The 17,578-nt window shown below is 38.6% G+C and overlaps 1 protein-coding gene across 1 annotated transcript in view; it reads right to left on the reverse strand.

Moving 5' to 3' along the window:
- LOC124797955 (rho-associated protein kinase 2) overlaps positions 1 to 17,578 on the reverse strand; it is a 208,618-nt gene that overhangs the window by 81,758 nt on the left and 109,282 nt on the right. The window contains exons 17-18 of the mRNA XM_047261112.1: positions 16,581 to 16,817; positions 6,007 to 6,167 (exon numbers count right to left, since the gene is read on the reverse strand). Of these exons, the coding sequence (XP_047117068.1) occupies positions 6,007 to 6,167; positions 16,581 to 16,817 (398 nt within the window). The remainder of the gene's footprint in view (positions 1 to 6,006; positions 6,168 to 16,580; positions 16,818 to 17,578) is intronic.

The raw sequence follows: 17,578 nt of genomic DNA on the forward strand, positions 1-17,578 counted from the left end.
GCGGTTTTTTAGGTTAGATGGCCTTGGGCAAGTACAGAAAGGGCAACAGCCTCAGCGGGTGCGGGGCAAAGTCAGGACATGCGGGGACCAAGCAGCAATCGGTATTGTAATTGTCAACTGTCGAAGCTGCGTTGGCAAAGTACCGGAACTTCAAGCGCTGATAGAAAGCACCGAAGCTGAAATCGTTATAGGTACAGAAAGCTGGCTTAAGCCAGAGATAAATTCTGCCGAAATTTTTACAAAGGTACAGACGGTGTTTAGAAAGGATAGATTGCATGCAACCGGTGGTGGAGTGTTCGTCGCTGTTAGTAGTAGTTTATCCTGTAGTGAAGTAGAAGTGGATAGTTCCTGTGAATTATTATGGGTGGAGGTTACACTAAACAACCGAACTAGGTTAATAATTGGCTCCTTTTACCGACCTCCCGACTCAGCAGCATTAGTGGCAGAACAACTGAGAGAAAATTTGGAATACATTTCACATAAATTTTCTCAGCATGTGGAGATTTCAATTTACCAGATATAGACTGGGACACTCAGATGTTTAGGACGGGTGGTAGGGACAGAGCATCGAGTGACATTATACTGAGTGCACTATCCGAAAATTACCTCGAGCAATTAAACAGAGAACCGACTCGTGGAAATAACATCTTGGACCTACTGATAACAAACAGACCCGAACTTTTCGACTCTGTATGTACAGAACAGCGAATCAGTGATCATAAGGCCATTGCAGCATCCCTGAATATGGAAGTTAATAGGAATATAAAAAAAGGGAGGAAGGTTTATCTGTTTAGCAAGAGTAATAGAAGGCAGATTTCAGACTACCTAACAGATCAAAACGAAAATTTCTGTTCCGACACTGACAATGTTGAGTGTTTATGGAAAAAGTTCAAGGCAATCGTAAAATGCGTTTTAGACAGGTACGTGCCGAGTAAAACTGTGAGGGACGGGAAAAACCCACCGTGGTACAACAACAAAGTTAGGAAACTACTGCGAAAGCAAAGAGAGTTCCACTCCAAGTTTAAACGCAGCCAAAACCTCTCAGACAAACAGAAGCTAAACGATGTCAAAGTTAGCGTAAGGAGGGCTATGCGTGAAGCGTTCATTGAATTCGAAAGTAAAATTCTATGTACTGACTTGACAGAAAATCCTAGGAAGTTCTGGTCTTACGTTAAATCAGTAAGTGGCTCGAAACAGCATATCCAGACACTACAGGATGATGATGGCATTGAAACAGAGGATGACTCGCGTAAAGCTGAAATACTAAACACCTTTTTCCAAAGCTGTTTCACAGAGGAAGACCGCACTGCAGTTCCTTCTCTAAATCCTCGCACAAACGAAAAAATGGCTGACATTGAAATAAGTGTCCAAGGAATAGAAAAGCAACTGGAATCACTCAATAGAGGAAAGTCCACTGGACCTGACGGGATACCAATTCGATTCTACACAGAGTACGCGAAAGAACTTGCCCCCCTTCTAACAGCCGTGTACCGCAAGTCTCTAGAGGAACGGAGGGTTCCAAATGATTGGAAAAGAGCGCAAATAGTCCCAGTCTTCAAGAAGGGTCGTCGAGCAGATGCGCAAAACTATAGACCTATATCTCTTACGTCGATCTCTTGTAGAATTTTAGAACATGTTTTTTGCTCGCGTATCATGTCATTTCTGGAAACCCAGAATCTACTATGTAGGAATCAACATGGATTCCGGAAACAGCGATCGTGTGAGACCCAACTCGCCTTATTTGTTCATGAGACCCAGAAAATATTAGATACGGGCTCCCAGGTAGATGCTATTTTTCTTGACTTCCGGAAGGCGTTCGATACAGTTCCGCACTGTCGCCTGATAAACAAAGTAAGAGCCTACGGAATATCAGACCAGCTGTGTGGCTGGATTGAAGAGTTTTTAGCAAACAGAACACAGCATGTTGTTATCAATGGAGAGACGTCTACAGACGTAAAGTAACCTCTGGCGTGCCACAGGGGAGTGTTATGGGACCATTGCTTTTCACAATATATATAAATGACTTAGTAGATAGTGTCGGAAGTTCCATGCGGCTTTTCGCGGATGATGCTGTAGTATACAGAGAAGTTGCAGCATTAGAAAATTGTAGCGAAATGCAGGAAGATCTGCAGCGGATAGGTACTTGGTGCAGGGAGTGGCAACTGACCCTTAACATAGACAAATGTAATGTATTGCGAATACATAGAAAGAAGGATCCTTTATTGTATGATTATATGATAGCGGAACAAACACTGGTAGCAGTTACTTCTGTAAAATATCTGGGAGTATGCGTGCGGAACGATTTGAAGTGGAATGATCATATAAAATTAATTGTTGGTAAGGCGGGTACCAGGTTGAGATTCATTGGGAGAGTGCTTAGAAAATGTAGTCCATCAACAAAGAAGGTGGCTTACAAAACACTCGTTCGACCTATACTTGAGTATTGCTCATCAGTGTGGGATCCGTACCAGATTGGTCTGACGGAGGAGATAGAGAAGATCCAAAGAAGAGCGGCGCGTTTCGTCACAGGGTTATTTGGTAACCGTGATAGCGTTACGGAGATGTTTAATAAACTCAAGTGGCAGACTCCGCAAGAGAGGCGCTCTGCATCGCGGTGTAGCTTGCTCGCCAGGTTTCGAAAGGGTGCGTTTCTGGATGAGGTATCGAATATATTGCTTCCCCCTACTTATACCTCCCGAGGAGATCACGAATGTAAAATTAGAGAGATTAGAGCGCGCACGGAGGCTTTCAGACAGTCGTTTTTCCCGTGAACCATACGCGACTGGAACAGGAAAGGGAGGTAATGACAGTGGCACGTAAAGTGCCCTCCGCCACACACCGTTGGGTGGCTTGCGGAGTATCAATGTAGATGTAGATGTAGATGGAGAGAGAACTAAGTATTGTGCGGAGAATTTCTCCCTTTGTTTCTTAACCCTATGTTATTCCCATGGCACAGCCATGGAAGGAAACATTGTGGGGCCATATCTCTCTGCATTGTGGCAATCCTTTCCTTCAGAAAAAACTACTTGGGCTGTATGGCCACCAGCAAAAGAAAGTTTGAACTGCTTCACTTGCAAGTCACCCATCTCGATGCCACCTACTCCAAACAGGGGCTCTCCTCACAGGTTCCACATAGTTACAGCAATGGCTCCTGGTCAAGTAACAGTTGCCCATAGACCATGCACCCCAGCTGTGATGGGCACATACTCCCTCGCATATGTGGGTAGTTTCCAGTGCAGATACTATTTGATGACCTGCACCCCCCCCCCCCCCCCCCAAATATGCTGGCTACCGTGTAGTGTTTACAGTGTATTACTTTTGTCACTTCTGTAAAATTTGGAAGAGGAATGGTAGATCGAATCCAATAATGGGGACATTACATGGAAGGATAAAAAGTTGTATGAAGTTTGGGAAGAGAAAAAAAAACAGTGCCCAAAATCATAATCAAAATCCAAGCACAGTCAGCATCATGAAAACCATCCAATGGAAGTCAAAAGGGAAGAAAGAACATCAAAACGATATACTTGCAGCAGGGAAGGGAACTGACATTACTAGGGCCGGGACCCCATGTTAACCAAGTAAATACTCATGACAGATGTGAGCTCCCCCTATGGGATTTATAAAGAATGATGTAAGGAACAGGCATTACTCATATATCCCAATAATTGTCAGAACCTTCTTGTTGACCATTTTATGGAGAGGGCATATCAAAGTTGACTACCAGTCCATCTTACTGTTTATATTTAATAAGATTATGTTGCCTTTACACCCTTGGGAGCAGCAATGTGCACTAATTGAAGCAACAGTTCGTACAGACCTCTCTGACATGGGTTACAACACATTCTGTGCAGTGCCAACATCGTAATCAAAATTCTAGTTCTTCATTTGAAAAGTGTATTTTCTAGCCTGAAATTTTGCAATTAGCATTTGCAAGCAAAGAAACAAGCAACCATTTCAACACTCAGCATTGCAAACAACACAGTGAGCACATGTCTGTAACCCTCTAAAACAGACATGGATGCATTTGAGCTCATGCAAAGACAACTGACAACTGACAGCTGCAGGGCAGTGCTCACAGGAAGGTTCTGTTGATCCACAAACTGATTATGTCGATTCCTGCTCCAAGTTTTAGAAGCATTCAACACTGGACTGAAACTGCTATGCCAAACTTTAACACTGCTCATCAAACTCTCAAGCCCTCTGACACAAGTGCATCATTGGTGGGGTTGACCAAGGACCTTCAGCTACAGATGAGTTCCTGGAACAACCGTTTTCCATCCAAGTTAGGAAGGCAGTGAGCAGAGAGAATTTGAGCAATGGACCACATTCATCTACTTCAATGCCTGCCTCTTGTTACATGAATTTTGACTTTAGAAAAATTGCCTTGAGTAATCCAGAGCATCTACTGCTTCTCATTTGAGGACAATGTATACAGTACATTAAGGATTCGACCACTGAGAAGTTGAATTGGACAAGGAGTTAAATAACATCAAACAGAATTTAGTAGGACTATCAAAAGTGCTATGAAATAACTAACACGAAATACAGTTAAAATTAAGACAGATGTTTTATTACAAGGAAACAGAAAAAGGAGTAAATTTTCTATAATGCAATCAAATTAGAAACACAAGTACAGACACTTACAGAGTGCCAAGGCTCATTTTAAAAATTAACAAAATATTTTTATATTATAATGGAAAATCTTGCTAGAATATTAATAATAGAAGTGGTATACAATATTTCCAGTCTTGTTTATGTGCCTCTCACCCATTCAACACTTCAACTACACAGTAAGTTATCGCAATTACTCATCCTATTATCAATTATTACAACAAAAGATATTCCAAATTAATTAATGAATGCAGTCTATACAGCAATGTTGTTATATTCTGTACAGAAGGTACATGATCTCTATGAACAGTTACATAAACAGCAGGACATTCAAATGCAATATGATAAATGAGGGGTTTTATAGGAAAAGTGGGACCAAAACTAAAGCACAATTCTTCTTTGTTAAACTTTGGGTAAGATACTAGAAATGACAAACACATTCTTCTATAATAAAACAGAAAAAGCATTAAGAAACTTAAAGTGAAACTGATTATACATTATAAAACAAAGCAGAAAAACTGAGTCTACTAGCACAACTGACTTATGGCAGTAAACCATCTATTTTCAATGGAAAAATGCATAATTTCAAAACTGGCATTGCTTAGAGTTCAACTGAGGGATACATGGTGAAAATTACTAGACTCAAAGCCTAGACAAAGAAATAACTGTAAGGATCGTAAAACAAACTGAGTGGTAGGCTAGGAATGTAACAAAAATGGAATACAACAATGGAAAATCCAGGATGGAATGTAACAATATCGAAAAGGATAGTTCCTACTCACCATACAGCAGAGATGCTGAGTCGCAAATAGACACAACAAAGAGACTGTCAGAAAATGAACTTTCGGCCCACAACGCAATCATCTGGCTGCTGAGGCTGTGGTATTGCGCGCGCGCGTTTGTGTGTGTGTGTGTGAGAGAGAGAGAGAGAGAGAGAGATCTATCTCTGATGAGGGCCTTGTTAGTCGAAAGCTCATTTTCTGAGTCTTTTTGTTATGCCTATCTGCAAATAAGCATCTCCACTGTATGGTGAGTAGCTACTATCCCTAATATTTTTACACAAATGAAACATATGAATGACACGTCTAGACAGGTGAATGGATAGCACATGGACTAAGGACACACTTTACTGGTTTTGAAGTGATACAGATTGAAGTGACAACCTAATGAGAGGTGGGCAGATGGCATTAACAAACATGCAGGAGCTATATGTGTGTGTATAGCTACAAATCATAATGCACAGGAGTCTCAAGGGCCCCTTTTTCCAACAGTTTATGTCAAATGGCTGATAATTATGTAAAAATAACATGAGCAGCAAGGACCAGCCCAAAAATGGTTCTAACAGAACAGAACTGGCAATTACATGTAACCAGAGAACAGATATATTGTACACACCTTTTCAACTTCCTGCCGATATTCTCCCTCCAATTTCTGTAACCTCTGCTGGATCTGTCTGTAGTCAACAGAAAGCATAGACATCTGGCGTTCCTTCTCCTGCCACTGTAAATCTGCCTTCTGCCGAGCACTTTTTTCTTCATTCAGTTTTGCCTGTAAAGCTGAAAGGGCGTACAGCAGATCATTAATTTAGATTTTTGGTTAAACAGAATAGAAAATATTACAGCTTAAGTAAAACACAAAGGTTGTTCAAAAAGTATCTGACTTATTTATAAAATCCATCTCTATTCTGCAGCGCCTACACACTTCTCCAAACGCTGCTGCCACTGCTGGAAGCATCGCTGGATAGCCTCTTTTTGCATGGTGCGCTGCTACTCCATTAAATTCTGCATATGTATTCCCTGTTCTGAAACCTAATTCCTTTCAGAGTCTTTTTCAGTTTACGGAAAAGCCAGATGTCACCTGAAGCTAAGTCAGGGGAATAGGGAGGCTGACAAACCACAGCGATGTTGTGTTTGGCTAAAAAACTCTGAATTAATTGAGAACAGTCAGCACATGTATAGTCGTGTTGGAGGTGACAACTGCCCACTGCTCACAAGTCCGGCTGTTTGCATCTCACTGCTTCACAGAGACGATGCAGAACCACTTGGTAGTGCTCCTTAATGACATTAGTACCTTCTGGGGTGTACTCATGATGGACTATGCCATTGGAATCAAAGAAGCCAGTCAGCATCATTGTCATATTGCTGTATACCTGTCTCGCTTTTTAGGATCTCGGCGATGATGGTTGCTTCCATTGTGGTAAACTGGAACTTTGTTTCTAGGTCATACCAATAAACCCAGGACTCAGCACTCGTGATCACTGTATTAAGAAAGTTGGGACTACCGTTCGCAGTACGCAGCAGTCCTATGTGACCACTGAAGGAAGTTGTTTCTGTTCAGTTTTTAGCAACTTTGACACAAATTTTGCTGAGATCCTCCTGAAGTTCAAATGTTCCATTAAAATGGAACAAATGGATCCAATACTAATTTCAACCTCATCTGCAAGTGCCCTGATTGTGATTTGTCTGTCCTGCATCACACGAATCTTTACGCGACCAATAACAACCTCATTTGTGGATGTGAGGGCCTACCTGAACGTGCTTCACTCTTCGCTGATGAGCAGCCATCTTCAAAGTGGCTGAACCACTCTTTTATTTGTGCAGTACCCACTGATTTGTCCCCAAATAATTGTCAAACATTGCAGGTTGTTTCAGCTTGAGAACTGCCAAGCTTAAAATAAAATTTGGTGCAATAACATTGTTCCACTTTTTCTGTCATTTTGCCCACAACACACACTCCAATAACTACCACATACATGTGTTCACTTGTCAACAGATAACCAGCAACTGATCGTTTCCGTAGTTAAGGAAAAATCATGCATGTGTGCTATGTACACCAACAAACAGAGAGGGAGTGTGCACCCCAATACCACTGTCAGTTTCAACAGTTAAAAATAAGGTTGCATACTTTTTGAACAACCCCCCGTAGTTCAGTGGTGGTGGTGGTGGTGGTGGTGGTGGTTGTGCAGCAGTGAATCAGCTGTGTTGATAACAAATCCAAAATTTTGGTACAGGGATGGTGCTGCTTGAGAAAGCTACTGTGCTTTACACTTTCATTTGTTGTTTTGAACACCATTCAAATCAAACTGCTCACCAATCAAAACAAACATAATACAAAACACACACACACACACACACACACACACACACACACACACACACACACACACACTTGGCCACATTTTCTTGGCTGACCACGTATTCTAAGCACAATGGGTGTGAAGGTTTATGTCAAGGGAAGTGGATGAGAGGAAAAGAAAGTAGGGAGGGCGAGGGACAACTGGAGAGAGAGAGAGAGATGGGTGAGGGCTGGAAGGGAGAGGCAGCAGTGGAATGGGGATAACAATGCGACCAGTGAAACCAGAATGGCACCAGCAGTAGAGCTACGTGTGGTCCACGACGAAGTTGATTAGAAGGGTGAGACAGAACACAGGAAACAGATTTCAGGGGGCAAAATGTGTGTGTAGACTGATAGTATGAAATGAAGGGCACAGGGGAGACCACTGATAAGATGGAAATAGACTGTAGATATTGCTTCTTGGTACTTTTACATCAGAAAAGTCTGTGCACACAGCCTTTATCGCATCTTAATTCTTCCCATATAGTGGAGATGCTGAGTCACAGACAGGCGCTGAGTCGCAGATAGGCACAACAAAAAAACTGTCAGAAAGTGAGCTATTGGCCAATAAGGCCTTTGTCAAAAATATACACACACACACACACACACACACACACACACACACACACACACACACACATATTTTCTATTGTTTGATTTCACCATCCTTCTCCCTCATTTAAATCAGTGCACTGTCTAAATTTATAGCATTTGTTGCATATCTATACATGCTAATGTCACACAAAATGATTTAATTTTACTGTCTTCTGGTCACAAAGCAAGAGAAAATTAACAAATAAATATATAAACATTATGATTCCACAGCCCTCAGAATTTGATATACTCTCACCCAGCAAACACTAATGAAACTGACAGCAGGAAAGGAGCACACCAGAATTAAAAGAAGTTACCAGTTCCATGCTTGAGGGTGTGAAGCAGAACAGGGTGAGAAGAATTAACTTTAGAATGCACGATTTAAATTCTGGAATTAAAAGCATAAAAAAAATTAGTGTATGGATAAATTGATGTAGATCACACAATGAATGAATGGAAGGATTTTGTCAGATGGTTTGATGTTGTCCTCCATCTTCTCGTACTGAGTGGCTGAAACTAATTATATTGAAATCTTCTGCAATATACTTGCAAAAATCTGACCGTGCATGATAAAGTAAACATTAACAAGGGTTTGGTGGTGATGGAGATAGGGAAATGGAGAACAGAGAAAAACAGAAATGCTGAGAAAAAGAAGTAGATAACAACAAAAGTTATAGGGACTGTTAAAACTGAGAGCATATGAATTGTAGGAAACACACACAAGTTGTGGATCGACTTCCCACAGTGAGTTCTGAAATTCTGATGCCAGGAGGAACATCAATTCACTTGTTTTGTGAAGTACCAACTAAGATCTCAGGTATTATGCGGGAGGGCATGTGCTAACCATCAGTACAGATTCTTTACCTGTGTTATTCATTTCTAGACACAGTTTCGTTGCTATTATTCCAATGCAAAAAGTTAAACAGAATTTCACACCGGCAATACGTAATGTAATTCACCTTATAAGTAGCCATCCCTTTGATAAAGTAAGTTTTGCAGCCATGAGATTACATTTGGTACAAAGAGAATATGTGACAAAGTTTTTGTGTGTTTGTCATAACAATGTGAACACAACAAAGCAAGGCACTGTTACACCAAAAATACACAAAAGTAAATCTACAATTGATCAATAATGATGTTCCATGGACAAGTGACTGCTGTCTACTTGTCAAAAATCCATCAAACAAAAATGCAAGACCACAAGAATGTGTGTGCACATATGGACTCTAAAAATAATTACTTATACACTACTGATACACTACTGAAAAATACTGCTGTCCCCAACTGCAAAATTGATGTGCCACCTGGCATTAGAATGTAACAACTTGATAAAACATTTTAAAATACAAAAGATTCAAAACAAGTGACAGTGGAACCAGATTCTGTAAAACATAATTACAGGGGTGTCTTTGTACACATTCAAACAAATTCATTAAGAAGCAGCAGCAAAGAGAAATTACTAGAGACAACCAATGTAATTCATTTAACAAAAAGTGTCTATGTGAGATCCAAGCTCGTACTTGGCAGCATTCCAAAAAGATGATCTGTAAGTGACAAACGTATCTCCAAGATAAAATGTGCCACCAAGGAACAGTGTGATTGTCTTGGGCCAGTTTTCATAGACCTGAACAACTTTCTTTGTGAAAACTGACTACGAAAAGACAGGACGCATTTAACTAGATTCGGTCTGTAATATCTGGCAGAATGTTTACAAAAGTCTGCAAAATCATTGGAAACAAGGGAAATTAGTACAATCTGATCAAGGTGAAAAACCAAGCTGAAAAATCCAAATGCAAGCACTAAATAATAATAATAATAATAATAATAATAATAATAATAATAACAATAATAATAATGATAATAATAATGCAGTACAGACTATGCATTCCGAATATAGTCCACAACATGTAAGCCAGCAGAAGGAAAATTACGTGAAAGGACGATATCAGAATATCCAATAGTGTGGTAACAAGAAAATCAGTAAAACACAACCACACATATTATGCCTCACTGAACATACTAACTAAAAGTCAGATAGGTAATCTGACAAAGGACTATAACTTATCCCATTATTTTTGTAGATCCAAACATACAGGTGGCAAAGTCTTTTTTATTTAGTTCTTTATTTATTAATTTATTTGCTTTTTTAAAAAAAGCTTCTAAAGACTGTAAACAATAAAAGTGTGAGACTATCCTTAACTAAAGAAAATTATTTTGAAAGTATTGGTTTTATGACAGGTGACTCAAAAGCGTTTTGTGTACAGATCACCAGATGAAAAGATTACCATCTTTAAGGGGGAAAAAAATTTAACTTACTACAAATGAATGTTAAGTGAAATATTGTTATATGTGAAGACTTAAATATTTACATGAGAAAAGTGTCAAAAACGAGGCAAGTTTCTGAAGAATTGCTAATATAGAAAAACATGGAGGCAAAAATGTCTGCACTCACAAGAGTGTCAATCTCAAGTCCAACACTTACTGACAATACTATTACTAATATTTGTTGGGTCACATGTAATTCAAACAGAAGTGTCTGATCATCGTGGGTAGCTGATCTGCTCTTGCATAAATTATGATATACTATCAGAATCAATATTAGAAGGAAACCTACACAACAAGCAAAGTTCAAGAAATCAACTAGGGGTGATGAACCATCCAATCACATATAAAGCAAGCAAGTGAACAAACACTCACACCATTGCTGGACATAGTAAACAACTCTTTCAGAGATTGAATTTTCCCAGAAAAACTGAAGATATGCAAGGGTGTGCCACTGTACAAGAAAGGAGGTAAGGATGACCCCCAACAACTCAGTGACATCAGGTTTCTGAAAAACCCTGGAAATACGTATACACTAGTTGTTTATCTGGACAAACAAAGTTCTTGTACCACCTCAGCATGGTTTCAGAAATGGTAAATATACGAAATCAGCATTTGGCAGTCTGACATTTACATTATACAGTCCTTAGGTGGAAAACGTTGTATCTGCAATGTTTCTGTAACTCTCCAAAGCTTTCAACACCACTGCCCATGAAATTCTAATACAAAAATTATGGCACTCCACAGCAAACAGGAGAGTGAATACAATCATACTTACATAACAAGAAATAGTATGTATTGACAGGGAACTCATACCAGTCAGAAACCAAAGCCATCAAATGTGGAGGGTCACAGGGTTCGATAAACGGGCCATTGCTGTTTACTGAGTTTGTAGTGTTAGAGTTGCTGAAGAGAAAGAGATGAAAATATTGTATGCAGATGACATGACAATACTGAACAGTGACAAAAACATGAAACAGTGTGAAGAGCGCATACAAGGTGTGTGAGAAATGTAACGAGGCTGATTTTTTCTCTACCACAATTTTTTCAAACAATATTGCCCTCTTCGAAGTAAAAATGATCTGTGTCAGTGGAAAACTTGTGCTCTTGATAAAGAATGTTCCCACAGGCCTATTTCAACTTTTCAAAGGTGACGCTCATGGATTCCTTGAGTTTAACAGAAAACTTGATGGCATAACATTGCTCTGAATTCCACTGTTCCATTTTCGTAACACAACAAAAACACAACTTCACTGATAGTGTTCACAAAAATTGCATGATGGCTGTATTGATCTGAAACTTTTACTGAGCATTTGGAAGGGATCAACATGCTTTTCTACTCAAGCAGAACAACACAATGTCACCAGATCGCCTGCATTGTTGTCGGTCTCATTACTTTTGTCACACATCTCACATTTCTGCAAACTTGACAGCACAATGGCTCATGGAAAATGAGCTGGTTATAAACCTGAAAAGCAGTCTTTGCACATGGATTTAGAGATGGATGACACAAAGCTGGAAGACGAAGAATCCACTTAGGTACTACTGTGGGTAGTGAGCTGAAATGGAAACAGCATATTCTGTGCACAGTATACCATGGACTCTAAATTGCACACACAAAAAAGAGGACTTCTGAAACATATAGAAACTACTTCAAACATCTAGACATATCTAGACATCGAACTTTTACATCTTTGTAAATATATCTATTGAAATAATGTGGAACAAGTCATGTGTAGGATATGTATATGTGACAAGTGTTAACATTAATGAGCACATAATTATTTTTAGTCCTATTCGTGCAACTGCACTTAATTTTTTTTTTTATTTTTATTTTACTGCCTACCAGTTTTTAAGTAGTTCTGCTTAATATACATTTGGGAGAGTTTGTACAGTTTCCAGATAGTACATATGTCTTAAGACCAACCTGTTACAAAGATAAGGACAGAAGAAATCATCAATACTGTGTACCAAATAATTATTATATGGCTGCCTGCAAACAGACACTCATAATTCCAAGGAAGCAGGGTAGAATATTCAGTTCTGTACACCAAATGGAGTAACAACAAGGACAAGTGTAACACATGAGCAGGAGTCACTGAACATTTCACAATGTTACACATTTTGCTGTATATACACTGACAATAAGTGAAACTAAAATGGATATATTAGGAAAACTATTGCGGAAACTATCGAATCATGAGACAAAATTTCTGGCCATCACTTACCATCAACAGGTGAAATAGTTAATATTGCCAAGAACCACATATAATAACACACACAATATCATTAGCTGTAGGAACTATTAATTCAGAAGGTTAGTGTCATGTACATTCATATGCACTTATTAGCAGCAGAATTTCACCTTGTAAATGTAGGTACTGGCCACTGATTCTGTCTTTTAATTTAATAAGCAAATTATGAGTTTTAAGCAGGTAAATTTTGTAACTTGTCTTTTCACATCATTGCTAGTTCCATAAACAAATCACCACTGTAACATATTTTACATATTTTCACTCACTTGTGGCATAACAATTTATATGATTATGAACATAAGAGAAATTAGGGCTTGAAGGAAGCATACAGACAGTTGTTCTTCCCTTACGCTATTTACAAGTGGAACAGAAAACGAAATGACTTTGAGTAATACATGGCATCATGTGCCATGCATCTTATGGTGGCTGAAGGAGTATGTATACAGATGCAGATGTAGTGCAATAAAGTATGTCAATGAGAATAATATCTAATTTTCATCCATTATTATACAATACATGAAAAATTTCTCCACTATCAAGTCATAAGTTAACTTTTCTATGCACCCTAATACACAATTTGTGCATCAGAAAGCTTCTGACAATGAAGGCAAAGTATAGTTCTGACAGGTAAAAGAAATCAGTGAGTTACTCAGGGTGTCTTTCTTCAATTTCAGTCCCTAGCTATCAATCAGGCAGTTAGATAATTTGGATAATTCTGCATGGAAAAGGCATTCAAAGAAAAATTTTTATGCTCTACTACTGTTGCTTTAGTAATTCCACCAATAAAATTCTTTAAAGAATCAAACTCCAATGTACGAGAAATCTACTTTACAAGTGAGATAATGCGTTAAATATTTGATGTCAAGCATGTAAGTGAGAAAAAGTTTAGAACAGGTTTGAAATTATATTTAAAGTTAACTGCAACTCACCAAGTGCCCTCATTCTCAAATAATGGATGAATATAGTCTGAGTGTCTATGTGCTGGGAGTTAAACTGCCTCTAGATATACTACTTCTAATTGTGATACTTTGTTAAGGTATTAAACCTTTAACATAAGATTATAAGTCTAAATGAGTAGATTATGACAGCATTTTAAATTTTTTAATTTGGTAAACAGTTAGATGAAATATTGAAAACCAAATTTTTGTTGCCCCTGGACGTCATGAGATAGGCAACCTGAAGCTGTGGCCAGATGACCATGCACAGGGTTAGTCATTTAGCAATACAGACATGTCTTTAGGATCCACATACATGATTTTAGGATCCCGGAGTACAGCTGACAGCATAAACAGTTGGATGCTATATTGCAGTGCCTGTTTGTTTAGAAGTACAATGCAATGTTCCTTTGGACATGCATGCATCCATGTCCAAAGGAACAGCTGTTATGTAATACATTAAATGTATTTGCAGTTGCAAATATAGGCAACCATCAGATTTTTAATGGAATGACAACAATGAAAATTTGTGCCGGACCAGTACTTAAACCCAGATTTCCTGCTTATGTTGAGCAGTCACTTTACCATTAGGCTACCCAAACGTGACTCGAGGCTAGATCCAAATTTCCACATGTCACAAGCCATATGTCTACAGTTTGCACTTATACATTCATTATATATACTCCCATACAGGGGAGATGTCTTAAGTGAAAGTTGCTTGCCCAGTATTGGTGGATAAATACAATATTGACAACATTGCAGTGCCTGTGTCCTTCAGAGGTATGATTCAATGTTTCTTCATACATGCATGCATGTATGCATGCAAGCACTAAGCTTTCGGTTTCCCACAGTTGCAATGGCAAATACATTTCATGTATTTCAAAATGTCTGTTAGTCACCGCAGTGCCTCTTCGGAAGGAACACTGCTTCGTGCTTCTGAACAACACAGGCGCTGCAATATCGTATTTAACTGCCAATTCCATTCAAGCAACTTTCTAATAAATGTCTTCCCCTGTATAGGAATACACATAATGAACACATAAGTGCACGTTGCAGACATATGGCTGACGATGTATGGAAGTTTCAGTCTGGCTGTAAGTCATGCTCTGAGAGCCTAATGGTAAGGCAACTGCTTGCGATAAGAGGGAAATTCATGTTCGAGCCCTGGTCCAGCACACATTTTCACTGTCATCATTCCATTACACAGCTGATCATTGTCCATGTTCGCAACTGTGAATACAATTCATGTCAACAGTTTGAAGTGTTTAGCTGAGCTATACTTTCAAGATAGAAAAAGTGGCTGTTAAAGTGTGTGTTGTAAATAACAGACTTAAATGGCAATATAAAATAATACGTCATACCTTTGAATATACAGTCCATTTTTCCTGATGCAATAGGAAAAGACAAAATTACTACATTAATTTTTCGTTTTTGCCACTGTTGATAATAAGAGTTCTGTTTTAATTTTCTAAAAGTTTACAATTCTACATAATAACTAATAAGGTAAATTAATTTGCAAGACTGGGCAGTAATGAATAACGTTGGATTCAGTACAAAAGATAATTCATATTCACGATCATAAGAGTACAAGATATATCAGGTATTTGCCTACAAAATTATTCTGAATTTTTGCAGTCATTTCTTGATGTAAAATATTTTTTTACGATCTTTCAAATTGTTTAGGAACCAAGACAATTTCAAAGAATACTGCACATCTCATACATCATCTTCTCTGCTGTCTGTTACTTCTCCCGTTACTACATTGACCTTACACCAAAATATTTAGTAATGGCACAGAGATACATACCCCCCACTCCCTCTCCCCCTCCCCCTCCCCCTTCCCACCTCCAACTCCATCTCCAACTCCCTCTCCCTCCCCCTCCCCCCAGACTACCCAATTACCTTGAGTATATTAATTTCTAGTATTCCACTCCATGTTCATCTTCTTCCTAATAACTCTCTTCTGTGCAATCCTCATCCAGATATGAATTACTAAATGTCTACTGGATTTACTTTTCTCTCTTTAATTGAAGGTTTCTATTGCCTGCTCTATCCCACATCCCAAAGGTTCTCTTCACAAGTTGAGTGACTGCATAAAAACATCTTCATTCCCACAACAGTCTTTGGTGGTGGTGGTAAGTTCCTATGGGACCAAACTGCTTAGGTTGTCGGTTCCTAGGCTTACAAACTACTTACTCTAACTTAAACTAACTTACACTAAGGACAAAACACACACAAACACACACACACACACACACACACACACACACACACACACACACCTTCCTGAGGGACGACTCAAACCTCCAACGGGGGTAAGCCGCACGAACTGTGGTAAGGTGCCTCAGACCATGCGGCTACCCGTGCAGCAATAGTCTTTCAAGCCTTGATAGAATAGGAGAGATTCGTTAGAAGTCTTAGGCCACCACAGTATTTTGCATTCAAAATTTTGGCAATGGATTAGACTACCCAAGAAGCTAGGTCCTCAATCATTATGAAAGAATTTGCTGCAGAATTTCCTCAAAAGCTTAAGTTATATTAAATGATATCCACAAACCATCAGCACATATAGAATGAGTCCAAATCAGAATTCAATTTACTATATGATTAGAGTGGAGAATATATTTATATTTTATGGCACAACTTGAAATATTTTCCCCATATTAAAATGTATCTCAAGTTGTGCTGCTAATTTTCCTATTATATTTTTCAAGAAATGAATATGAAGGCCTGGCAGAGCTAATCTCACCTTTGACGACTTCTATGTTTGCTTCCTCTTTGCTCAGAAGACGACTTCGCTCTGTTTCTTCATGTGCTCTAACTTCTTGTTGATACCTGTTCTGAGCTGCTTTAAGTTCTAATTCCAAGGATGCACATTCCTTCTCCAGGCTTGAGATTTTTTCAACCATTTGACGATTGTCATCTGTGAGTTTATTCTCTCTCTGCTGAGCTCGTTCAAGTTCCCCATGCATTGACTGCAGACGACCTGAAACAAAACAAAAATTCAATAACTAATGTATTATAAAAACAAACTGTGGTATTTACACAACCACTCACATCACATGGATTCAATACGAATTTTCTTTCTTTTCAGAAAAGATTTATAGAATCTGGCAGGCTAATGGTACTTCAGTGGCAGCACAAAACACACACATCAATAGAGGTGCATCAAATAGATAAATCCTAAAAATACATCACTGCTTTTTAAATGGCAAAATTCACAACAACACATAGTTCATCACAAATATAGTGGGATTCTCAATACATATAGGATAACTATAAAGAAGAAGAACTAAGCAGTCTACTCGTCATGCTACAGCAGCTTTCAGCATAGTGGCAAATTGAAAGCAAGCATATTCATGGCCACATATGCTTCAGCATGCAAACTGAACACTAAATTAAAAGTTTGAATTAAGTAACTGAAGTTTCCATTTTTCACATACAAGCCACTGAAGGGCAGAAATGATCAGTGATTAAAGACTTTTCACTGAAATAAAGAAGTTTCCCTATGTCCTGTAAGGATACATTTTTAGATGTAGAAGACTGTGGTCTTCATTATCATGGATGCAATACTAATGTAATATGTTGGGTGAAATGCTCTCTGAAACACATCAATGATGAGCTTCAAATAAAAATATGTGATTTATGTTAATTGTTCAGAAACTAGAGATGATTAGTGAGTAAAGTAAACAAATAGGTATTGCAGCACTCATTATTAAACAATAGGGCTATAATATTAATAGATTA

The sequence above is a fragment of the Schistocerca piceifrons genome, chromosome 5, assembly GCF_021461385.2.
Source record: "Schistocerca piceifrons isolate TAMUIC-IGC-003096 chromosome 5, iqSchPice1.1, whole genome shotgun sequence".
Classification (NCBI taxonomy): Eukaryota; Metazoa; Arthropoda; class Insecta; order Orthoptera; family Acrididae; genus Schistocerca; species Schistocerca piceifrons.